This window comes from Cynocephalus volans, chromosome 17 (genome assembly GCF_027409185.1).
Source record: "Cynocephalus volans isolate mCynVol1 chromosome 17, mCynVol1.pri, whole genome shotgun sequence".
NCBI classification, from domain to species: domain Eukaryota; kingdom Metazoa; phylum Chordata; class Mammalia; order Dermoptera; family Cynocephalidae; genus Cynocephalus; species Cynocephalus volans.
This window is the reverse complement of record NC_084476.1, coordinates 10,291,171-10,317,309: the sequence shown is the minus strand read 5'-3', so window position 1 is coordinate 10,317,309 and position 26,139 is coordinate 10,291,171. Positions and strand designations below refer to the sequence as shown.

General features: G+C 51.8%; 1 protein-coding gene across 6 annotated transcripts in view; it reads left to right on the top strand.

Annotated features, from left to right (window-relative positions):
• RALGPS1 (Ral GEF with PH domain and SH3 binding motif 1) overlaps nucleotides 1-26,139 on the top strand; it is a 313,809-nt gene that overhangs the window by 278,832 nt on the left and 8,838 nt on the right. For 5 of the 6 annotated variants that reach the window (XM_063081606.1, XM_063081607.1, XM_063081604.1 and 2 more), the window contains 4 exons: nucleotides 10,452-10,578; nucleotides 11,993-12,150; nucleotides 14,440-14,491; nucleotides 24,944-25,027. In XM_063081606.1, coding sequence (XP_062937676.1) covers nucleotides 10,452-10,578; nucleotides 11,993-12,150; nucleotides 14,440-14,491; nucleotides 24,944-25,027 — 421 coding nt within the window. The remainder of the gene's footprint in view (nucleotides 1-10,451; nucleotides 10,579-11,992; nucleotides 12,151-14,439; nucleotides 14,492-24,943; nucleotides 25,028-26,139) is intronic. The other variant, XM_063081603.1, reaches the window with a different exon arrangement.

The following is a 26,139-nucleotide window of genomic DNA, read 5'->3' as shown; positions in this document are numbered from 1 at the left end:
CCCCCAAGCATTTCTCCATGTCCTTTGTATTGCTTATCCAAACTGGGCTGGAGAGGGGGGCTGGGGAAGAGGACACAGTCTTAGTGGGTGCTGCCATCTTGGGGACAGAACCTTCCAGTGGCAGTCAGTGACACTAATGCTTCCTCTCCTAGGCACTTTCTCATGTGTTTTCAGAGATTCCACAAGTTCCTTGACCCAGGCAGATGCACATCCATTCTTGGGACCAATGTAAACCCTTCCATGGCCCCTCAGGGTCTGGGTGCCCACTGCCAGCTTCTTGATGGTGGAGTCCCCTCAAGCCCTCAACTCCATGCCAGTTCTCTCACAGGGGGCCACCTTGGTCTGTGGGAGGCCACACTCGTCCTTGTCCTGACAGATCTGTGAGTGCAGCTAACCCACACGTGACTACCACTGTCCTCTGCCTGTGACCATGTTGGTCTCCTCAGGCCTGAGTATGGCACTAGGAGTCCCCTGGGTCTCCCAACTGCTGGAGACATATTTTGAGTTCCCCAAGTGGACTGTGGAGACCCACTACCCCACTATGCTTGAATAGAAAAACAGAGCAGCCCAGGGGCAAGAGGTAGGCACTCTCCTCTCCCCACATACCCTGGAAACCAACTCCCTCAGCCCTTTCATCTTCTCAGCATGAGTGAGGGCCCCCTCAAAGAGGAGCTCAAGGGCTAGGGAGCCAGTTTCCGCCCATTCACTCTGGAATTTAACATCCACTTTATTCTTGACATCTCCCATCTTAGTAGCCTGTCACGTCAAGGTCAAGCAGAGGAGCCAAGACTCAACCCACTTCCATCCAATCTGCCGCCCTCTGTGGCCTGGGAATCTGGGTCTTCTGGGCAAGGAGAAAGCATCACAACCTCACCACAGTTGAAGGGTGATTGGATGCCGTTATTCAGAAAGAAATGAAACGGGGCCTTCTGAGTGAAGTGTGAGGTAGATCTTGGCTCACAGTGAGGACCCATGAGAGCTGCATGTATGAGAAACAAATAATGTGTGTGAATGTGAAAGTGGACCAGCTCCCAGGCTCAACCGTGAAGCCTGCCAGGGAAGCCTTTCAACACAGACTCTCTGTGCAGAAGGCCCCAGAGTCGTGGAGAGCTGCGGGCCTCTGCAGACCCAGTAAGGACCTGAGTCCCTTGCCTGGGGACAGGCTCTCAGCATGCGTAGGAAGGAAACCCAGGACACTGAGCCCCTTCAGATTGGGCGTAAGTCTGCCGGGCACACCAGAGGCTTAGGGTAGCGCTGTCAGAGCTCCAGGTTGTGCAGGTGTCATTCCGCCACCTGCAATGAGGAAGCACAGGCTCAGAAGGATACAGAGACTGGACCATGAGCTCCCAGCTCAGCCCAGGACAGAGGCTAGACTGGAACCCAAGTCTGTGACTCCGAGTTCAGTAGTTTTCCTCTGCCACAGCTGCCTCCCATTCATTTCCAATGTGCGGCACATGGGAAGCATCCCCATGAGCAGCAGCAGGCTGCCAGACTGCTTACATAGGGCAGTGCCTTCTCAGAGCTGGCTGCTCAGATGCTGCCAAAAACCATGGGAACGAGGCTTCCCATCCAGTGGCCTCCAGACATCAATTTACACTGAACTTCTCATCATTCCCCCAAACCTGCTCTCCGAGTACAGGCACCACTCCCCTGAGGGTTACCCATCCCTCCACACCCCCTGCCTCGCCCACCCCTCATCTACATCTCTCCATCCCAGCCTGTGGCCTCAAGTCTTGGCCACATCCAGTTGCTCTTCAGCCAGAAGAACTTTCTAGGGTGCAAATCTGAGCATATCACTGCCCCTTCCTAAAAATCTACACACATTCCCCTCAAACTCCAGGCTCCCCCAAAGGCCCTGCTTCCTGTCACCTCTGCGTCTCTGCACATGCTGTTCCTCCTGCATCCATCACTGCTTCTGTTGGAACTCTTGTGCTGGCCTGCGTGTCGGGCCTTCCAAAAGTCCTCTCTGATCCTCCTCGTGTTCTCAAATGCACTGTGCTCAGCACCCTCCTGCTCGCCAGCTGCTCACATGCATAAGTTCGTGAACCCCTCCAACCTCAGGTTCCACACCGTAAAATGGAGATAACAGCAGCACCTGCATGGCAGTGTTATTGTAAGGCTTAAATAAGATCATGTGTACAAAGCATTGATGACGGTTTCTGGCACCTTGTAAATGCTCGATAAATGTTAGCCATTTTCATTATCACCATCATTGTTGTAGTTATACTCGTGGTGCAGTTGGTCCTATTGCAATTTTTATTACCACTATTATTCTCCTGCCAAAGCATGTGTCTCTCCTGGGTGTGGTGGCCTGTTTCCTCATCTGTCTCCCCCACGTGACTGTAAACTCCATGAAGGCAGAACATAATCTTTGTAATCCAATGTTGTATCTTCAGCGCCTGGCCCAGGGGCAGGCCCAAGGTTGGGGCTCAGTAAATGTTTGTTATATGAAAGAGTGAGGGACCTTGTATGGTTTATGCTTCTCAGGGAGGCTGCAAGATCAGGGTCACTGTTCCTGTTTTGCTGATGTAGAATTCAGGTTCAGAGGTCTGAGGTGACTTGCCCGAGTTCACTCAGCCTGCAAGTGGCAGACACAGGTGGGAGCCCAGGCCTGTCTGCCCCTGGATCCTGAGTCCTTTGCCATCTCTGCTCATCAGACTCCATCCTGTCCACTCCTAAGCTGTTATTAGAAGGCCTCATGCTCTTTTCTCTTCTAATCAATGAGTGGTCTGTTGGGCAGCTTGTTGGTTTCTTAAGAGAAATGTAATGAAAACCAGATTTTTTTTTCAGCAAGATATCTCGTTCCCCACAGAGACTGTCAGTTCTCATATGTTCCAATAAAACTGCAAGAAATGGCCACTTAAAGAGCTTTAAAGATTATTCATGGAAAAATTATGCTGAGGAAAAATAGAGCAATGCTCTGAGATAGTCAAGCCACATGGTCAGTTTTTCCAGCTGTCCGTGCCATATCGGGCCAGGCAGCAGGGACTACACTCTACTAAGCAAGCACAGAGCTCCAGACTGTTGTCACCACCCACACCCCTGCCCCTCCCCCAAGGACATGGAGAAACAAACTTGCCAGCCGCCCAGCTCAGCAATGGTTCCAGAAGACATGTGTCCCTGGCTCTGTCACGTGGTGGCCACCCCAGGCATGGCGGGGCAGGAACATGAGACCTTTTGGTAGCAGAGGGTGTCACTTACTGGCAGAGAGGCCCCCCAGCCCTGGATCCCAGCTGAGTGGAAATTCCTCTGCTTCCGCGTCAGACCCAGGCTGTTGGTCAACAATGCAGGGGAGGGGAGTGGCTGAGACCCAGGGCAGGGAGAGCAGCAGCAGCTTTGAAAGTGGGCCCAGGGAGACCGTGGGCTCTTCTGCTGGGCTCTCACCCTTCCCCCAGCTGGGTCAAGGGGCATCTGAAGCCAGGCATGCCTCTCAAGGCCATCCAAAACAGGAAGAAGAGGAGGGTGGATCCAGCTAGTCCTGGGGGGAGAATCAAGAGTTAAATGGAAGAGACCAAGGGCAAGTTCAGAGGCTTTGGGAGAGACAAAGTGGGGATCAGAGCCAGGAGGCAGGAAGCACATGGAGACAGATGGTAAAAGGAGTCAAGCAGGGCTGAAGGGACCCAAGGAAGTGGCCAGCAGAGCCTCGGAGTATCCAAGCTCTCACTGCATGGCCCAGTAAGGTAAGGGGACAAAGGCAGCACCCCTGTAGCCGTGTGACCGTGCTATGCCTCTGAGCCTCCCTTTGAAATAGTGATGATAATGCAGTACCAACTGCATAGGAGCCAATGAAATAAGACATTGAAGTGTTCATACAAGACTTGCACAGTTGGTGCACAATAGATGTTAGTCCCCTACACCTTCCCTTCCTCAAGAGTAGCAATTGGGTCTTACCCTTTACAGATGTCCTGGAGAGAGTGCTTCCTGCTTACCAGATCACCTCGAGTGTGGTCACTGTGTTCCTCCTTCCTCATGTTCCAACCAGTGCCTGACCTTCGAACAGCTAGAGTTCCCCCCCCACCACCACCGTTGAGTGCTGCATACCTGGGTTCAAGTTCTCCCTCCAGCATGTAGTAGATCTATAAGCCCTGCTTTCTTATCTGTAAAATGGGTTTACTAAGTGTTCCCACCTCAAGTATTGTGGCACAGTCATAAAGCACAGTGCCAGGTGCATAACATTGAATCATAATTAGCATCATTGTTATTAGTACTGCACTACCAGGTAGTCTTGGGTTCTACTTCAAACCGCACGAGAGGATGCAATTTGATCTTCAGAAAACTTTTCTGAACCAGGGTGGGAGCCAGAGTGACTCAGGCGGGGAGATTGTAATCCCTGACACACGGCTGCTGATAAACAAGGGGAGGTCCACCCTCTACACGGTTCATTTCTCTAGCAGTTTGTGCAAAACCAAAACAAAACAGGATGGTTTTCATTCTCCCTCTTCCTCTCTGAAGCAACTGCACGGGACATTTCCTCCAGGACAGAGCCTGCTTGTGTGCCAGCATTTTGAACAGAGATTCTTCCCAAGAGGAGCACTTCAAGGTCATCTGGAAAGCTTTTGCAGACTACGATGCCCAGACCCCCTGTAGCCAATAAAATCAGAATCTCCAGGAATTAGCCCAAGAAACTGTTTTTAGCATCTCTCCAGATGGTTCTGTTACATTCCCTGGTTTAGAATTAGTGCTTCAAAGAAGCCAGTGACAGCGTGGAACCCCTCACCAGGAAAAGGCACACATAGAAAAGCTTAGATACAGCTTCAGTCCTCCACCACACTCTTCAGAGGCCTTCCACAGAACTCCTCTGGATTCGTGAAGTCCAGACCAAGAACATTTGCTTTGGGCTCATGCCTCTCTCTTTCCATTATTATGGGTTGGTCTGTCATATCCTGTTCTTGAGATGCCATCTGAAAGCAGGTACTGGGACCTCAGACAGCCTTCCCTCTCTTCTACCACCAGGCTGGGTCAGTTGCCTAGGCAGCTGCACCAAGAGGTGGTGTGGTGTGGTGGGGTCTCTTTGTTAAGGTTCTTTGAATTGTATTAACAGAGACAGACTCTGGCTGGCTTCGTCCAAAAGGGAAGCCAGAATCCAAGGAGGGCTCAAAAGCCAGGCCAGGGAAGGGCAGGGAGGCACTGGGCTTCAGAGACAACAGAAACAGGACTTCCTTCACTTTTTTGGCCTCACTCTGTGAGTCACTTTCTTTTTCCGTCACCGCAGACCAGCGTCATTCTCACAAGCAGGGAAAGATGGCCTTCAATAGTGTCTAGGTTTTCTTTTTCATCCACCAAAAAGGGACTGCCCTCAAGTGCTTTCTCAGCTCAAATCTAAAAACCCTGTGGAAGGTGTCCACCCAGTCAGCTGGGGCTAGGGTTGGGAGGGGCAAGGCCCCATTGGACTGGCATTGGACTGGCATTGGACTCTTCTGTAACTCCATCAGTTGGAGGAGAAGGTGCTTCCTGGAGAAGGTGCTGGCAGGTGGTCCCAGATGTCCACTCCATAGATTCACAAGGCCTAGGCTGGAACCTCATTCCATTGCCAGCCAGTTCAATGTCCTTCATGCTTACCCCACTGGGCTTTTGCTATCCGCTTTGTGAACTAAGACTAATAATACAGACCTCATGTATATAATACTAATAATATAGGGGTGTCATATGGGTTCAAAGTGAAGGCACTACAAGGTCCAGGCAGGAAACAGATGGCACGCTCAAACTGGATGATTGAGAGATTAAGAGTTTCAGAACAGGCTACTTACAAAGATGTGGGTGGCATACAGGGGAACCCCAAGGGACAGCACAGCACCCCAGGGTTAGAAATAGTGGGGCATGGTAACCACCCCCAGGCCTGCAGGAGTGCAGAGAGGCAGCGGTTACCAAAACCCTGGGTCAGACAGGGCTTGAGGAGACTGTCTCCTCTCAAGAGTGACCCCCCACACACCCCAGGAAGAGAGCCAGAGGGATCAGTGCCCCAGCCTGCTCCCCATCGACCTAACCCAACAAGGACCCAGAGGGCCAGGGAACACACTGATCCAGTCCCCACAGTACAGTCCCCTGGGCCATGGCACAAGGTGGACTAGGGTGGAGGACAGATCTAGAGGGGCAAATGGAAGGTTCCAGCATAGCCCCCGGCACAGCACCTGACACAGAGTAGGTGTCCACTATTTTAAAAGTATTCTCATTTAAAATAATGAAGTAGTTAACACAGAGTACCCATTGCACCCACCATCCATATTTAACGGCAGTTAACATTTTGCCATGTTTGCTTCTATGTTTGTTTTTTTAAGTAATAGAACATTACAGATGGAAAGTCCCTCTCACCACTATCCTGCCTCCTTCCACTCCTCTCCTTACAGATATCTGCTGTCCTGACAGCGTTTTATGTCATTCTTGTACAGGTTTTTGTGTTTTACTACATATAGACTTACATATAAACATATATACTATTGTTTTGAGGGTTTTTAATGTGACATAAACGGCATCATACTATAAACATTCTTTTGCAACTTGCTCTTTCCACTTAACGTGTCTTTATGATTTATCCATAGTGTAGACCAATGTTTCTTCTTTCTTTCTTTCTTTCTCTTCCTTTTTTTGCTTTGTAGAATTTGTTGAATGAATAAACTGCAGCTCACTTTTCTATTTTCAAACTGAAGGGCATGTTGGTTATTTCTATTTTTTTGCTGTTACACACAATGCTGCATTGAGCATCCTTGTATATGTGTCTCCTTGTGTATATATGTGAGTATCTGTCTAGAGTAGATGCCTACAGTTGGAATTATGGGGTCAAAAAGGCGTGGCATCTTCCCCTTTATTCAGCATTGCTAACTGCTTTCCAAACATTTTACACTCGTGCACATCCCACACTAGAGTTCCCATTCCTCCGCATCCTAGCCAACACAAGATATTGTCAGACTAATTATTTTTTTGCAGTCTGATAGTGTGAAAAGATATCTAATTTTTACTCTAATTTGTATTTCCATTATTACCAGGGAGGTTAAGCATCTTTCCTTACAGTTATTGGTCATATGGATTTTCTCTTTTGTGAATTTCCCTTTCATATCCTTTGCCTATTTTCTCTGTGTGGTTTGTCTCTTTTTTACTGATATTTGAAGTTCTCTATATCTGAATGCTCCTTTTGGTTGTATGGGTGACAGATACCTCCCCCCCCCCCCCCCCCCCCGCCAACTATGACCTGCCTTTTAACTTCTATCTTGGCTCAGTTGGTTAGAGCATGGTGCTGATAACACCAAGGTTGAGGGTTCAATCCCTGTACTGGCAAGCTGCCAAAAACAAAAACAAAACAAAAAACATTTATTTTCCTGTCTTCTTGGGTTTTTTGGTACAGAAATGTTTAATTTTAGTGTAATCAAATTTAATCATTTTTTCCTTCAGGTTTATGTTTTTTCTTTCTTCACTTTCCCCAAGGTCATAAAGATTGTCTCCTATTTTTTTCCCAGTAGTTTTGCGTTTTTGTTTTTCACATTCATGACATTAATCCCCTTGTTTAACATGAGGTAGGACTCTAATTTCATCTTTTTCACATGGAGCTCAGTGGTTCTAGCCCCACATACTGAAAAACTCCTTTCTCCCCACTGACTTTTAATGCTACCGTCCTCGGGAGGCACGTCTGGGCTCTCGCTTTGGATTCTCTAAATTGTGTCTTTATCCATGCCCTGACACCCAGCTGTTTAAATTGCTGCTGCTTTATGTTTTGTTCTGAAATTTGGTAGGGCAAGTCCTGCACTATTCTTCTTCAGAATTGTCTTGGCTACTTTGTTTCTTTCTAAGATCAGATTAAATGACCAGGTTCAGCAGAACCTTGAATGCCATGTCACTGACAGTTTCAAGCAAGGAGATGACATGGTCCGCATTTCATTTTTCAAACACTCGTGAAACTATATTGGGGTTGGATTAGAGAAGATAAGACTAGAGGCAGGAAGAAGAAAGTGTGGGGGCCCAAACCAGTCTGTGACAGAAGAGGTGGGCAGGGAGGGGGTGTGCAAAATCTGGGGGCCATGATGACTGTGTAAGGCAAGTGCAAGGGGGAGTGAGAATAGAAGCGGGAAATCGTAGTCTGGGAGGATTCCTGCCAGGGACAAACACACACACACACACGCACACACCGTTCCTGGCCATGTGACTAAGTGACCAACAGTGACTCCAGCCCAAACTGGAAATACAGGAGGAGGCACACAGGAGAAGGTTCAGCCTCGGCAGTGCTGAACTTAGGGTGTCTTAGGAAAGGTCAGATGGACAAAGCATGCCAGGAGATGGAAATGTAAGTCTTAGGCTCAGAAAAGAGGACTTCAGTAAAAATTTAAGAGTCAGCAGCATATCTGGTCAAATCAAAAACAGGAGCCAAAGAGGGAGGCCTGTGTAGACAACTCCAGTGTGAGAAGCTGTCTGAGGATGAGGAGCTCATTGAGAAGACAGGGTGACAGTGATTGAAGAGGTGCAGAGAGAAGCAGGAGAGGGTGGCACTGTGGCCACCCAGGAAGTGGAGCATTTTCAGGAGCAACCCCTAGCATCAGGCACCAAGGGCTCTGGTGAGAAGGTCATGAGTGCTCACTGGTTTGGCAGGAAGGAGGTCAGTGGAGGTGTCATTAGGTACAAAAGTCAGATTTTAGTGACTTGAGTGAGTGAGAAGAGGAGAGGAGCACAGACCTTGATTTGAGAAAGCATGGCTGCCTGGGAAAAGCTCTGGGTGAGGGGACCCGAAAAAGAGACTCCAGTGTGTCTATAGGCTGGGGGAAGGAGCCAGAGAGAGAAGGGAAAAGTGCTGCAGAGAATTCTCAGAGGAGACAGGTAAGCCCTGGACAAAGGAGCCCCACCCGCAGGCCTGGAGGGAAGGCCAGTGTGAATGAGACAGGCCAAATCTGACAACCAGTTTTCTCCCTGAAGTAGAGCGTGGCGTTGTCTGAAAGGGCGGGGAGTTAGGGGTTGGGCAGGGGGCTAAGGAGAGAGGTGATGTTCAGGAACAGTTGTTGGGAACAATGAAAAAGCTGGCCAAAGCCTAATAAAGGGATTGGCGGTGGGACCCTGGAAGATGAAGGAGAAGGTGCTGTGCCCAGTGGGGTGTGGAGGGAGAAGGGGAGGTGAAACAACTAGCGGGAAGTGAGATCTCAGCCAGCAGCAGAATTCAGAACCAGAGGCAATGTAAGCTATCTGCTTCGTGAGTCTTCTGAAATGCCAGGAGCGGGGTAGACTGCCCACAGTCTACAGGCTGAGGATGGGGGCCACTATTTTGGATGTTAAAATAAGTATGACACAAGCAGGCTGGAGGACATGGGGACCCTTAGGCCACTTGTGTACCTGTAGGATTTTGTGGTGGAGATATGGAGCTCTGGCTGGGCCTCGGGCTTTACAGATCCCAGGGAAAGTTCCCCAGCATGGCCAGGCAGCAGCCCCTTGATTTGCTCTGCTTTTCATGTGTTCAGCAGACACTGGCAAAGCTCCTCTGGGGAAGCCCTGGCCCCCACCACCAGTGTCTGGCCCTGATAGCTAGGACAAGGCTAGCATCTGGGGTCACCTTCCTCAAAGACCTCCCTTCCCAAGACACAAAAACTAAAGAGTGCAAAAGTGGTCAGGGCTGCATTCCTCAAAACATAGCTGAGGACGTGGCCAGCATGAAGGGTTCTGCCTCAGTCTCTGCATATTGTGCTCATTGGGATTTGTGACTCCCAACTCCTCAACTCTGATGACCTCCTGTTGGTCCCATAACTGGATTGAGAAGGACATGATAATAGTTACCATAATAAAATAAGTAAGAGTGCTAACTGGAAAGTCTACATAAGCTACCTCACCAACCCCCTCCCCCCCCAACCACCTGCAAGGCGAATTGAATCATTCCCATTTTTCGGATGAGGAAACTCAAGATGAGAGGGTCAAAGAGTAAATTAAGTAACTTGTCCAAGGTCCCCCAGATAGATCCCAGACCTGTGGTCTGAACTCTGTCTGTCCTGCTGTGCTGAGTCCCTTTTTGCTGAATAAGTGAGTAGAGAACAGAAAATAGCTGTATAAGGGCTCAGGGGTTAGGGCATAGGCTTGGAGTCAGAGGACATACATTAAAGTCTCAACTTTGTCACTCACCAGCTGGGTGGCCTCATAGAAGTCATGCCTTGGGGAAATGGGGCCAGATTGCTGATCCCCACGTCCACACATGGCACTCTTCCTTCGGCTCTGTATTAGCCAGTGGGGCTACCCGGTCAAAGGGCACTGTGCGTAGCAGGACACTGGCTGTCCTGACAGTTGGTTGTCAGCCTTGGGAGTTAATTATATTGGGAGGGAGGAGTCAGTATCTAATGAACAGGAAGCTACAGGGGGTGTGGGGGGCTTGTATGAACCTGCTCCACCTGTGACAGCTGGGCCAGGTGGCTTCCCGCAAACCTTGACCCAGCCTTCACAGCCCCTACCCCCACCACCATAACCCCCTCATCGCGTTCTCTCTGCTCTGTTCACAGGCCCCTCTGCTGGCTCCAGTTCTGCAAGGTTCAGCCGGAGACCCACCTGTCCTGATGCATCTGTTGCTGGCAGCCTCCCCACACCTCCAGTCCCCAGACACAGGAAGAGCCACAGCCTGGGCAACAAGTGGGTGATTGAGCAAGCCCTCCCCCAGGGCTTCAGACTGGCCCACACATGGGGTGTGGGCAAAAGAATGCTGGGAATTACTTGCCAGCCAGTCAGTCCCTCCCCCGACCGCCCATTCTGGGAGTTACTGATGGGACCTCTTGGCTGGTGCGCTCTCCAGAGGCTGCCCCGCTCTGCGTAGGCTGGTTGGGGCTCAGAACAGCTGAGGGGTGGCTGCAGCAGCATAGTCCACATGCCACTGACTGTGACAGTGTCACAGGCTCAGTAGCTAACGGAGGAAGGATGCAGGGAAGATCAGGGAAGCAACAATGGATTCCAGAAAATTTGCTAAAGATCAGTTAGTGACTCACAGAGAATCCTAGAGTCCGGTGGACACCATTGACTGTCTTCCAGGGCAGTGTCAGGTGTCTCATGGAGTCAGCCTGCAGAGCAGTGAACCTGCTAGCTCCCCAGCCCTGTGGGGCTCATGGCTAGGGGACATGCATGGCTCCTCAGCAAGGCTGGGGGCAGCCATGGCCCTTTCCCCAGGTGTTGGGCACATGCTCCTGAATAGATGAGTCCATCCATCCCTCTCTCCTTCCTTCCCTTCCTACCTTCCTCCTCCTTCCCATCTTTCCTCCTCCCATCTTTCCTTCCTCCCTCCTTTCCTCCCTCCCTCCTTCCTTTCTTCCTTTTTTCCTTTCTTCCTCTTTTCCTTCCTTCCTTCTTCCCATATTTCCTCCTCCCTCTCTTCCTTTCTTCCTTCCTTCCTTCCTTCCTTCCTTCCTTCCTTCCTTCCTTCCTTCCTTCCACTACTAAGGCACAAGCCTCAGCCCAGCCCAGGCTGGCCCTGGAGGAGCTCACAGGCTGGAGAAGAGAGTTGCTCTCTGAGTGTTCAGTGCCTCCTCTGTGCTAGGTACTCTGCCACATGCCTGTCAAGCATTATCTCATTGAGTCCCCATGCAGGCCTCTGAGGGAGGTGCTATTATTATACACCTTTTAAGAATGAGTCCAACGAGATTCAACAAGATGAAGTCCCTTGCAATGGTGAGGAAGTGTTGGAGCGAGAATCTGGCCCAGGTGTGTGTCACTCCAGAAGCAGACGTGCTGGCTATGGCCCATTGCCTCTCGTTTGTGCAGCCTCATCACTCACACACACTGTCTGCCCAACTGAGCCTCGTGATCATCCTGGGAGATAGGCAGGGCTAGTCTTGTTAGTCCCCATTTGACAGATAGAGAAACTGAGGCTCAGAAAAAGGATGTGACTTGCTCAAGGTCATGCCATGAGAGAGGCAGAGCCTGGACTATGCCATGGCTCTGGGTGGAGGCCTTTCTCCTGAAGCTGCACCGTCTGCTCAGGACCCCGGGGCAGGTGTTAAGTGCTGGTACTCCGCAGATACGGAGCTTTGCCTTCTTTCTTCCTTTCCATTTCCAGTATGATGTGTCAGTTGAGTGTAGTTGAGAGTAAGAGTGCGACATTCCCATCGGAGAAAGCGAGGCATCTCCTGGACGACAGTGTCCTAGAGTCCCGCAGTCCCCGCAGGGGCCTCACCCTCACCTCCTCCTGTGCTGTCACCAACGGACTCTCCCTAGGTAAGCGTCTCTGGCCTATACAGACAGGCAGGTGGGCCACAGGCCCAGCGTGTGATCCCTGTCTGTCTCTGTGTCACTATGCCATGCCCAGTCGCACTGTCACTCACCCCTCACCCTCCTGCAGAGGTGGCTCCCTGCAGGATTTGCCCAGAGCCAGGGAAGCCTTCATTTCCCAGCTCCACGGGCTTTATGAAGAGCCTGCTTTGTCCTCATCCTGTTGGTAGCCTCCAAGTGTGGCAGGAAGGTGGGAGAAACCGCCGAACATGTGCTTGAGGCCAGCTGTCAGTGGTTGACAACTTCCACAGCCAAGCTGCTGCCATAGTAGGGCTTCTGTCCCTGCGGGAGCCACAAGACCCAAGGCCCTGCAGAACAAAGCCCAGAAAGTTGCCTGGGGACGGCAGCTGGGTGGGCCACCAGGCTCTCACTGTGTCCTTCCCTTCACACTAAGAAGCCAGAAGTAGGGAGGATGAAAAATTGGTCTTCAGGAGTGAAATTGCTCAACTGAGCATCAGCCAGAAATGGTGCTTATGTCAATGGAAGGGACAGAAACTGTGCTGCTGAGGCTGGATGGGGGGGTAGTTGATGTTAGGGTTGAGGCTAGTGTTGACCTCTGGTCACAGATCTGTCCTCTGCAGTGCACAGATCAGCTAAGGGCAGGTGGGCACCACCCTATCATTACTGCCGTCATCCCAGGGCACTCTAGTGGCTGTTGCCTTTCAGTGTGTCTGTGCTTCTGTGGTCTCTGTATCTGTGTTCACTTACCATAACAGGGACTCCTCCCAGGGTTGGTGGTGGGGTAGGCAGTTGCTCAGCTGGGAGTCTGATGTGGTGAGGACTGTAGGGCAGATTGCCCAGGAGCATGGGGGAGTGGGGAGAGGGAGGCGGGAAATAAGAATAACAGACTGGAATTTCACATCACATGTCCCCATGGAATTAGACCAGTATCAGAGTCCGTGTCCAGGGGGGCAGCTGCCTCCCACCCCAGAAGTCTATGACAAGCAAGTTCCTGTCTGCCTCTGTCCCCAGAAGAGGCCATCTATCCTGCTTGGACCCAGTCAGGGCTATACCGTGGCTCATAGGTGTGCCTTGGAAGAAGAGGTCTGGGTTCCAGATGTTGGGGGAAGGCTGGGTTAAACAAGGTGAGCAGGTTTCTTCTGAGACTTCGATATGCAGATGGGTGGTTATGAATCCCCCAAGAAGGCATCAGAGTCTGCAGGTTCCCACGTTCTTTGGTCATGGAACCTTTTCCCTTGGAGTGTCCAACAGGACCTGGGTTCTAAGGATGCCCTCTGGGAAATGCTGGCCCGAGAGCACTCAGCTGGGCAGCAGAGCAGCTATGTGACATCCAGGAAACTTTCTGAGCTGTGCCTGTGTCCAGGCCTCGCTGTTCCAAAGCAGAAAATCGAGTCAGATGCAGTGCTGTCCAGTATCCAGGTGGGAAGTCACAAGGCTGCTTGGTCTGGCCCCTCTAGTCAGGGTCTCAGAGTGTCCATCTGTTTGGGGCTGAAGGCCCAGAGTAAGTGGCCATGTGCACACGTGCCCTGTTTGCAGCCAGACTGGTCCTCCCCACCCTGTAACGAGGGCCTTTCTCAGGCCAATTCCAAGGGGACTTAGTGCTCTTGCTGGCAAGCAACACTGAAGCTCAGAGCCTGCAAGCTCTGGGGGAGGGTATGAAGCATCGCACCTGATGCTCCAGTGACAGGAGAAAATCTCTCCTTGGAGGGGCTTTGGAGGAGGGGCAGGCCTGGGGGAGGAAGAGAGGGCAAATCAGTGGGGCCCAGCCCCTGAATCCCCTGGCCAGGGGTCTGAAGGGGCCCTCCCTCAAGGTGTCTGTCGAAGGCTGGTAGCTGCTCTGTGACCAGTGAGTAGTCAAGCCCTGAGCCTTGGGGGAAGAAGTGCTCCTTTGGCATCCTTCCCCAGCAGGTGAGGCCTGTCCTAGCCTTGGCTTCACTTGGGCCAGAAGGGAGGCTGTGGGGGGCCCATCCAGGTCCAACAAAGGCCTGAGGACCCAGACCCCAGTAGGCCAGTGGACAAGCAGCTGTAGCCCTTGGGGATAGTGGGAAGGGAGTGGTGGCCCCGCCAGGGAACGGTGGGATGGGGTGGTTCTCTTGACCCTCCCAGAGTCAGAAAGAGCAACAGCAAAATGTCGACTCACATTGACACCCACAGAGTCAAGAAGCTATTTCTCTGGCACTTCTGTGAGCTTAGGGGCCTGGACATGGTGACCCAAGAGAACAGGCCCCTCTTCTGTGAGACCACCGTGCTCATTGATCTGTGTTCCTTTTCCAGGCAGTAGTGAGAGCTCAGAGTTTAGTGAAGAGATGTCTTCAGGGCTGGAAAGGTGAGTGTGGCCTCAGCGCAGCCTCCCTCCCAGGGGAGGTGCTCAGGGCCTAGGGAGCTGAAGTCAGGCTCTGGGTAGACATGGCCCTGCCCCACCCACCCCAATAACTTGGCCTCAGTCAGGCTGCTCTGTGGCGGGTGCAGGGCCAACCAGGAGGGAGGGTGGAAGAGCAGGATGGGTGTGGGGGGTGCTAGCCCCCGTGCTCTGAGCAGCCCACTCCTCATCTGGTCTGGAGCCAGCCCAGGAGTGCTCTCCCTCCAGCTAAGCTGCAAGAGGAGGCCTGGGTGAAACTGGAAGCCAGAGACTTGGCCCAGTCTTGAGATGGGCTTGTGGCTCCGCCTGGTGGGGCCCGAGAGTGTTGCACCCACATGACCTCAGGCCTTGGGCGTCCATTGACCACCACCCTGCTAGACACTGCCAGGGAAGAGCTACAGCTGCCACACACCCTTGTGGACCCCTCAGCCCAGGGTTTGCCTCCCTGCAGTGAGCCTGTCTGCCCTGGGCATGAATCCTCCCACTCAGGACCTACCCATCACACGTACTCCACATACTGATGCTTTCCTGTGCCAGTGGGCTCTACGAAGACAGGGAATGCCATGAATGGGGGGCTCCCACAGCCCTGGCTGCCAGAGATGACGGGCATCGTGATGACTCAAGATCCTAGGGGAGGCAGGGGAAATCCAGCCACACAGAATGTTCAGGAAAGGCAGGTTTGCACTGTCCTTCAGGGTGGCCCTCCACCAGCGTCCAGGGGCCTGTACATGCAAACACGCACACACACACACAGTCACACATACACACACATACACACTCACAGTTACATACACTCTTGTGGTACACATACTCAGTTACACACGCTCTCACATACACATGCACTAAGTTAAACACACATACATACAGTTACTCTCTTACATGCACACATGTACACACACAGTCACACACTATCATGTACACACTTGTTTATACACTCTCACACACACACATGCATACTCACAGTTACACTCCCTCACAGTTACATGCACCCACATGTACACATGCACATACACAATAACACACTCACATGTACATATGCACACACTAAGCACTCAACATTCTCACACTTATGCATGTACACACAATCTTACACATACACATGCGAACTCTCACAGGTGCACTCACATACGCCTTCATACTTATGTGGACATGTACACACACATGCACATACACATGAATGCATGTACGTACACTCTCACAACACATACACTCACACATGTGCGTGCACACACACTCACACACATACACACCTGTCTCCTCAGTCACCATAATCGTAAAATGATCAGAGAAGAGGTGGATCCTGCCTAGCAGCTCCTCACAGGGTAGAGGTACTGTCTGATGATTAGTGGTCCTTGTTGAGTATTGCATGTGTGCCAGGCACTGTCTTGGTGCTTTACGTGCCTGGACTCACTGAATCCTTTGCATTCCTACACAGTAGCTGTTCAGACTGTCCCCGTCTTACACATGTGGAAAGCAAGGCTCAGAGAGGCGATGTAACTTGCCTGCTTCACACTCATTTGGCATGGGCAGAGCTGACCCAAATTCACGTCCTGACCACTGAGCCCACCTCTTCATCGCTGCCCCACACCTCGGCCAGAGGCTGGCCTGATGTCGCTCAGTCATTCTGTCTGTGAAACCCAAGATGGAGGGCTGGAAGGGGAAGTAATGATGCCATGAGCTCTCAGAGTCTGTCTGCCCCAACCCCAGGACTCCTGGAGGGACATTTGCTCTTTTCCAATTTGGGTTGCTCAGACAAATGGGCCCAGCTGCTCTTGCTCTGGGAGCCACCCCAGCAGGGGGGAGGAGAACCAGAATGGCACAAGGGGCAAACTGCAGAACTCTCAGCACCAGTCAGGGGACTCTTGGGGACATCCAAGGAGGAGTACTTATAGGCAAGCCAGCATGTTCCCTGGCTACAGGCCAGTGAGACAACATCACACGTGAAACTTGGGCACAGTGCCAAGATCCTGAATAGCAACCAAACCTGCACCTATTTGTTCATCTGTTCCTTCTTTCACTCGTTCATTCCTTCATTCACCCATGTGTTCATTTATTCATTCAATAGCTGCTTATTAACAACCTCTCCCTGCCAGACATTATGCTAGTTTCTGAGGGAGTAGCAGATATGGTTCCTGCTAAGTGCCCAGGACTGAGATGGGGCTACCAGGAAGGCGGATGCCCCAGGAAGGTGGTGTTGTACACAGCTCAGTCACAAGCGCTGTCAGCTGCAGCATTTTGTAGCATTTAGGTCACTATCCACCGGCACATCTATGGTAGACACTTTTTGGGTGGGGTCTCCCATGAGCACTAGTCTCATGCTGGCCCATCTGTGCAGATGCTCAACCCTGATTCCAGCAGCCTTCGAACAGCCCTACAGGGTGGATGTCCTGTCTCTCATGCTCTCAGGACCTAGCGCCTGGCCCAGCCCCTCCTTGCTGAGGGGAGCAGGAGGCCAGCTGCTTTGGAAGATGTCCCTATTGACATCTGACTCGCCCACCAGCCCCAACCCTGGTAAGTAGCTCGGCCCAGGCCAGGATGAGAAATGGAGCCAAGACCAGGATGAAGGGCAGGGAGACCCTGGCCAGTGATCCCACACCACACATACCTCCGTTGGTTTGAGGGCACCTCTTAAGCTCCACTGACGCCAGTGTGAACAAGTAGGCAGGAGAGTTTCTGTTGTCCGGCCAAGGGTGGGATCATTTGGCCCTGTCTTGTGAGTTTGCCTTCCCCGAGTTACACACATGGACATCTTAGCCCAAAGGTGGTCCCTGGGTGGCAGCCAGAGTTCAGGCTACATGGGCCCAGTGTGTCCCCAAGGTGGCCAGCCTTAAAGAGTGCCACACTGGCGCCCACTGCACCCCATGGACCCACCATGCAGTTCCCTATGAGGACAGGCCAGGTTAGGTGAGGGGTAGCCACAGGCACCAACCACTGTTCTTGTTGGGACTGTGGAGTGAATGCAGGGAGCAAAGAGGACCTCCTGCTGCTGCTCTTTGTCTTCCTGTCCCTTCATCCACGTCAGCCCCAGCAAGGTCACGGGGCCTGTGGGGCTGGTGAGGGCAGCCCGACCCAGGGAGGTGTTTGTTGGTCATTTCTCAGCTCCCAGGCAGCCCTAAAGACCCTCACCTATCCTCAGGGCCCAGAATGAGGACAAGGTGGCAGTCCTGGGCCAGGGCCATCAAGCACCAGAAAGCCAAGGGTACCGGGGAGTGGGCAAGGGCGGGCCTGCTCCACCTAACGTCCCTGACCTGACGCTTTCCTCCCTCAGGGGACAGAGGTAGAGGAGAGCCCGCAACACACTCTGCTTCCCCAGGAGGCAAAGCGGCCCTGGAAGGCACTGTCAGCAAGTGCTCACTTAGGTGGAAAGTGGGGACTGGGCTTGTGCCGGGTGGTCTCCAGCAAGCCACAGGCTCCTCAGATGCAAAGGGGGAAGAGCACTTTAGTCAGGAGGTAACAGGTGCTTTCTTATGCCTACTTTGGAAAACAAGTGTCAGCACTAAGGTGAGAATAAGAATATCAGCCTAGAGTTAAAATATTTTAAATGAGGTTTTTTATTTTTTTAAAAGAGGAACAAAATGGGTTGTAAAGGTGAACACATATGTATGTATGGAAATATACAATATCACTCATCTTGATTTCCTCTGGGTTTAGGGTTATCAAGTTTTGTGGGTTTTGTGGGTTTTTTTCCCTGTATTCTCCAAGTTTTCCACAATGGGTAAATGTTTCTTTTCTACCCAGAAAAGCAATTAACGCTTAACTTTTTTAAAAAAGATGTAATCAGAAATGATTACTGATCAGTTTTTAAGACATGAAATAAGAAAGTGTGTCACAAAGCTCATTACAACACACCCAGCTGTCAGTCTTCCCTAGCCTGACATAAGCAGGCCATGGAAGGGCCTTCTCATGTGAGAGCCAGACCAGAATACAGGGGTGGGAAGACTAGGGAGCAGCGGGGTCCTTGGAGGGCCCAGCGGTCAGAGGAAACCCCTCTAGAGGGAGGGAGAAGAGAAAGGGAGGGGACTGTGCCCAGCACTCTGTGAAGCAGAGCATGTTCCTCTGCCTTCCCTGGAGGGGTGGGACACAGCAGGGAACCAGTCGGAGCTCACAGGGTCCACAGAGGGTCGTGAAGAAATGCAGGATGCAGCAGGAGTGTCCAGCAGGTGACCTGCATCAAGTTCAGGATGGCTTCTGGAGGAAGTGACGGTTGAGCAGAGGCCCAAGGACATTTGGCGAATAGGACCATCATGAGCCCTTAAGGGGGGTCCTGGGGCCTGAGGAGGCTGTGCACTCTGAATCATGTGCCAGGACGGGAGAGGTGGCCCAGGAACGCTCAATGTCTCTTAAGAGTCTCATGCCAGAGAGAGGGGCTCCATGACATGACCTGTTCTCTCAGGTTCTTAAGTACCTCCACAGCAAAAGACATGCCAGCAGTTCTGCAGGGGCCTGGAGTCAGGACCTCTTACTCTCCCAGTCCCTTGAGCACCCCTCTCAGCATCTTTGAGCCTCAGCTCATCAGCCCTGCCGTGAGGATGTGCACTGCAAACACCTAGCACCTAGTGGAGCTGCTGCATCTCAACAGCCGATTTAGAGTTTTATGAGTTTCCCTCAATAGGTACCACTTACCAGCAAGAAAGTAACCCAGGGATCTAAGGTGGGGTAGGGGAAGAAAAATTCCCTAAGTGGCAGTTCAGTTATGGGATGGATGGAGGGGAATGAAGGCACGTTTCCACCAGCCACTGTTGGCCTCTAGGATGACACTGAACTGTGGGGAGGACCCCCCTGAGAGGCTGCTGCAGACACTTGGCCCTGAGGGTGCTATAGGGTGTCAAGGAGGTTGGGTGATGCAATTTCTGGCCTCTGTGGGATTTGCTTGTTCGTTTTAGCTGGTGGAATTGTCTCCAATGTCCTTAGAGAGACAGCAGGAAGTAGAGTCATGGTAACAGAATACCAAGCCCACTACCTCCAAAACAGTTTTTAAAGACAATTATTTCCATCCTTGAGAAAATCAGAGGACTCTGATAGATGCCCCAGGTTTGCCAGGGCACATGGATGCCTCTCAAGCCCCAAACTCTGCAGTATTTGGGGAGCAGTAGGCCAAGGAGGGGTCCTCTTGGCTGCACCACAAGCCTGCAAGTGGCCATTCTCAGAGTGACTCTCACAGAGGCCCTGGCCCCCTGACCCCAACTGTGGCTGACGCCCAGGACCTGGGCTCACACCCCTCACCTGCCCTCCCATAGGTCTGGTTTACTCAGGTCCCTCCTGCTGTCTTGTACCTGAATTCAGCTGCTCTGCCCAGGCCTTTTGGGTGTCATCCCAGTTAGACCATTTGCCAAGCTTCTGACTTTGGTTTCCCCCAAAGATGTGATCTCTTGCCTCACTCCCTTAGCTCCAATACTGAAGTCTGGCCAGTGAGACTCCACCTAGCAGACTCCTGTGAGAGAGGAGTATGGGCAAAGATCCTGGAGCCTCTAGGTTCCAAGGCCTTTTGCTTGACCCTGTTCTCAGATGCCGGCAGATACAGCTGGGCCCTGCCACCTGGCTGCTGCTGTTCCTTCATGGGTAGCTGAGAAATCTCTGCCCACAGCTTCTCTGTTGAATACTTACAACTCCTCAGAGTCAGCACGTAGAAAATGGGCAGGACTCTCCTATCTCGTGTCTAGCCTTCTCTCTCCATGTCTGCTACACTCCCCTCTGTCTCTGCACCCCTGATTTCAGGACTTCCCAGTGTATAGACAGGAAGATGAGTACCTCACAGCTTCCAAGTTTACATGTGATGGTTTCATCCAGCCACTGAGCCTGACTTTCAGTCTCTCACATCTGGTTCCTAATTGCCAGGAGAGAAAATCTGGTCAACCTGGTGTGGATCTCGTGTCCTGTCTACTCAGAAGTACAAACATGGTTCCTAGGGACCCACTTAGTGAATCAGGGACATTGCCCAGAGAAGGGTGGGTGACTCACAGAGAGCAAAGTTTCTTCAAAAAGTACTGCTAGCAGAATTCAGAGTGGTAGATTCCTGCCTACAGATGAAGGTGAATCATCAGGAAGTGGCCAGGACAAGCCATGGCTTAATGGGACTGGCTACCCATCAAGGGTTTGTTGGTACAGATTAACATTGCAGCACCACCTAGACCCTTCCCCAGGTGCACTACTGCCAGGGCCTCTGTGTACTTGAGACAGAAGTATGGGGGTGGGAGAACCCTACTTCTGCTAAGATCAAGATTACTGAGGTCTCAACATAATTATTATCCAAAACCTCTCCACCCCCCAACCTCCTAGACCAGCAATGGGGACTCAGGGCTTTATGAAATTGAACCCCCAAGATGCCTGCAACCTAATGTGTATCTAGAAAACAATGAAGGAGGAGATGGCCTTTCAGACCTGCCTTGGATAGTCTGAATGCTCATGATGCTGTTGGTCCAAGCTGCTTCTACCTCAACAGCACCACCTACTCTTCCTCTTTTAGTGTTGTGACCTTGGGCAACTGACCCCACCTCTACAAGCCTCAGATTTCTTATCTATAAGGCAGAGATAATAATCGTGCCTACCTCACAATATTGTATGATTAAATGAGATACTAAATGAATCCTGCTAAGCATATTGCCTGGCACCCATCATCTCATCAGCACCACCAACATCATCATCATCGTCACCCCATCATCACCATCAGCCCATCACCATCCCATCATATCGTCATCACTGTCATTCTGTCATTGTCATCATCACCGTCATTATCATCACCATCATCCCATCATCATCATCACCATCGTCACCCCATCATCACCATCACCATCAGCCCATCATATCATCATCATCGTCGTCATCACCATCATCATCATCACCGTCAGCCCATCACCATCCCATCATATCGTCATCACTGGCATTCTGTCATTGTCGTCATCACCGTCATTATCATCACCATCATCCCATCATCATCATCACCATCATCCCATCATATCATCATCGTCGTCATCACCATCATCCCACCAGCAGCATCATCGTCGTCACTATTATTGTCATCCTCTTTCACGCTCTGTGGAACTGAGGTGTTCTATCTGGTTGCTGCTCTACATCTTCCTCAGACCAAATTTCCCATGAGCTGCTGATCTGGGTGGGCCTCACTTGCCTGCTACAGCCCTTCTTCCCTCCTCAAGGTTCATTCCTGGGTGGGGACAGACAAATGGCCTTCATAGGACACATTGCGTTCAGCCACATTTCCTCAGAATGATGTTGGGAAGGGTGTTTCCACAGTGGGAGTCCCCATGTCAGTCAGAGAAATCCCATGATTTCTGGGGTTCACCAGATACCACCACTGTTCATTTTGCATTTTCTGGCCTGTAACATTCAAATAACACATCTTCTCAAAGCAGGTTCCTGTGGGTAAAAATACTGGCTCCTCTGTGCTGATGTTACCTGCCAAACCAGCCAGAGTTGCCCCACCCGTCACAACCCTCCGCCAGCTCTGCAGGGACTCAGGTGGGAGGGAAGGCTGGCCGCCGCCACCCTGACTCTGTTCTCCTAAAGCCTGGCCAGAAGAGTCACCATTATGCTGCCCTTTAAGGCCTGGGGTCACTCCCTCGGCTCCAGGGAGATTAGGCTCTGACTCCCACGGCCTCAAGCAGCTATACCAGCACAGCCCCTCAGCCCCCGGGTGGAGCAAGCCTCCCTTTGTCAGCCCTCGCATCTCCATTTCCAGTGACAGGCCAATGGGGTGGAAAAAGTGGCTTCACTTCCTTGAACCTCAGTTTCTTCATCTAAAACAGGATGTAAGAGCAGTGTCCCTCTCTTGGGGCTGGGCAGATTCATGTGGGAAAGCACTTAGTTGGCACATAGTAAGCAGTTGATAAGAGGCAGCTACTCTTAAGTTCCAGGCAGCCAAGCCACCAGGAGAATACTCCATCGGGGAAGCCAAGGGACCAGGGGACCTGAGAGGTGGCCCTATCCCAGGAGATCCTCAGGCCTAAGAATTTCATAGCCTTTCAGTCTCACAGACACTGACAAAGCCCAGTCGGTGTGAGCTGCATGTGGAGACCCACAGGTGGAGGTGCTTCTGAAAGTAGAATGCCAGGAAGCCCCCATACAGTGTGGCTCCAAGTGTGGACACAGTCCCTATGGTGTACCCCACCACATTGACACCTCTGCCTCTCCCTCCATCCTGGAAGGTCTGTCTCATGGTGTGGCGAAGCGCTAGGGCTTGGTTCAAATCCTGGCTTACAAGGCTCATGCCTTGGTCAAGTAGCTTTACATTGCTGAGCCTCAGTTTCCTCATTATGGGGAGAAAAATGGTGCTTGAACAAGTGGCCTGGTGCGTATGAGCACTCACCACCTAGTGACTCCATGGTCTGTCTGTGAGCCACCCCAGTCACCCACAGTGTCCCTGCACTCCCCACGAGACCACTGCATTTTGGAGCTGCTCACTCCTTTAAGGACATGCGGAAAGACTGCTTACAAGGTTAGACTGGTTGGAAGATGTTTATTTCAAGCTCTCCATCAACAGTGTCAGTTCTGCCAAGCATCTGTGGAGTATGCTGCCGTGCACTGTCTCACAAAAGTGGGGAGAATGATGGAAAGAGGTAGCAGCACTGGCTTTCTTTGCCTTGTTTGAGGAACTGCTGGTAACTGCAGACAGCCCACAATCGTCACACGTTTCCTGGAGTAACAGGGAAAAAAGATTCATGAGAAGAAACGTGGAGGAGAAGGGCCAGAGGATCCACCTCTGGGAAGGGAGGCTCCACCTGCAACTCCAGAGGTGGCAGCTCATAGTGGGAGTCTAGATTAGATGAGGAAGAGATGTCCCCTGGACAGCCGACAAAGCCACAAGGATGTCACCACAGACAAGTTCATTGTCAGACCCTACTCATGACAAATCCCCGGTTGTGGCTGGGAAGAAGAGCAGCCCCGGGGGCAGCCTGTTACCAACCCCACTGCACTGCTCGAGCACAGGTGGTGACCTGCTGTGCTGGTGCACTCAGTTGGGAGGTGCTCAGCAAGTGTTCCCAGTATCTGAAAGTACCGATGTCTGTGAATGTTTCACTTGTTTGTAAGTTAGAGCCGATTCATGGTTTCTCTGTACAGTGTCACATTCACTAACTGCACTGCAACCCTCTTTCTGAATGGAAGGGGGGATACAATAGCCAGTGGGCTGGGAGTTGAACATACCAAGGCTTCTCTCGCCCATGCCACAGCTTATGGTGAGGTTGGGGGTGGGGTTAGCCTGTGACTATCATGAGACCCACTACATTAGAGGACTTGTAGGGCCAGGCACATGCTGTGCATGTCATCACCTAAAGAGGAGGAGCTGATGGACAGAAGGGTCCTGGAGTAGCCATCCTAGAAGACCATCAGACTTCCACCAGCCTGAACAGTTCCATCTTGGATGGAGGAAGGAGGCCCCCGGGCTCAGTGATGGTATGATACACATGCTGCAGTGAGTGAGGATGTCACCCCTCCACCACCACCACAGGTGTCTAGTGTCACAGGGCAATATGCAGCAACCTGGGACTGGCCCTAGAGTACAGGGAGTATTTGGAAAGAAGTCTGGACATTGTCTGACTTTATGAAGTGGGTTCCATTGTTGTCTGGCCAAAGGTCAAGGAAAGCTATAGTTAAGAGATAGACCATGCTGCGAGGGTGGGGAGAAGCCAGGAGCATCAAGTGGATATAGGAAGTGAGTCTTTTTGGACAGAAACAGATACAGAAAGGAGAGAGATGGCACCTCCCCCCAGAGAGGCTGAGCAGGAAGCTGCACCCTCCCCTGGAAAGGCTCACTGCTGGGGAGTAGAGATGACAGAAAAGCTGGACAGGCAGCCCATGGAGAGATCCTGGGCATGGACTCGGATGCTGCAGCAGGTCACAGAACAAGTGTGCTGGGGGGCTGGCTGGAGCCAGCAGAGGAGACTGTCTGGTTCAAGGATGTAGCAAACACAGGAATTCAGCAGAGTCCTGGTGAATGGTGATGCTGCTCGTGCCCCCATGCCCGATGTGCAGGACGGTCCACAGTTCTGTGTCTATGCACGCTTTTAATGTGGACCTGCTGTGGACTACATGGGCTCTATGGTGTTTTCTATTAAACATCTCAGCCTCACACTGGGGTAAGTGGGTGTGCCTGCATTTTAATCATGGCCTTGACGCTGGAAAAGGCTGAACATTCAATTAAAAGTTAACAAAATAATTACCTGGAGACTTGAGGACTTTCCCGGATGGAGGCTCTGAGGGATGTTGTGTTCACTGACCTGGCAGCTCCAGGTGTGCCCCAGATGTGCCTGCAGCATGACGGAGAAGGCCAGGGGAGGGGCTAGGGAGGGAAGTTTCTCTGCGGGGCTTCCTGAGCCAATGACCGTACAGTCTGAGATGCTTTGGCCTCCTCCAGGAGTACCTGGTCTCTCCAAGCTGTTGCTAAAATTCAACCCTTTTCCTCTGAAGCAGGGGGCGTCTCTATGCCACGCTGGGGCCAAACTGGCGGGTTCCAATTCGGAATTCTCCCAGAACCCGGAGCTGTGTCTACAGGTATTCATTTTTTCATCTGTTCATTTATTCAACAGATAGCTTTAGGGTGCTTGTTGACCAAGCACTGTGCTCGAGGCTGCGAGAGAAGACAGACGCAGCCTCTGCTTCCATGAAGTACTGCAGGGCACTCGGGTTATCCCAGAGAGCAGGGGCTGGGCACTGTAGGGAGATCAGGGAAAGCTCCCCTGAAGAACAGTCTCGAAAAATTAATAGGAATTAGCCAAATAATTGAAGGGGACAAGTAGGGGTAATGAGTGTACTCCCAGCCAAAGAGATAGCTGGTGGGCCGTGAGGCAGGAAGAGCAGGGTGATTCTGTGAGTGGAGGGAAAGCAGTGTTCCAGGAGAGGAGAGGGGCCAGCATGAGAGGAGGCTGGGCCGCATGCAGCAGGAGTAAGGATGGTGGCCCCCACCTTAAAAGCAGTGGGGACCACGGGAGGGGTTTGATGGAGGGGGAGGGAAGGGGTGGCATGACCCTGGCCATGGTATGGGGGGGCACAGGAGGAAGGCAAGAGTGGATACAGGAAGGCCAGGGGAGAGCATCAGGCAGCCACTCAAAAGTAGATCAAAGCTCATTTGGGAGATCGTGGTGCTGAGAACACCAAGGTCAAGAGTTTGGATCCCTATACCGGCTAATCATCAAAAAAAAAACGAAGAAGAAGATTCTTCGTGGCCTAAGATGGGGTAGTGGGATGACTGTCAGATATACTTAGGACCTGGGATCAGCACATCCTTGGGATTGATTAGGTTGTGAGGGCATAAGCGAGAGGAGAAAACCCCAGGTTTCTGGCCCAAGCAACTGGTAGGTGGTGGTGCCATTCACCAGGACAGGGCGGAAGAGCAGGCTTGGAGGAAGGTGCAGGCTGGTGAGGTGCAGTGGGGCATCCAGTGAGCTCAGGAGGAGGTCTGGGCTGGCCATGTACTTGGACATCTTCACCTGTAGATGGTGCCCGAATCCCAAGGGAGAGGGTGAGGGAAGAGCCTGGAGGAAAAGATGCAGGGAATGCTGGTGTTTGGGCTCCCATCCCTCCTTCCCATTCCACCCTCACCTCTCCCACTGCCTCAGCTGCTCCTTCAAGGCTCCTCCCAAGAAGGAGGGACTGCCAAAGCTGGA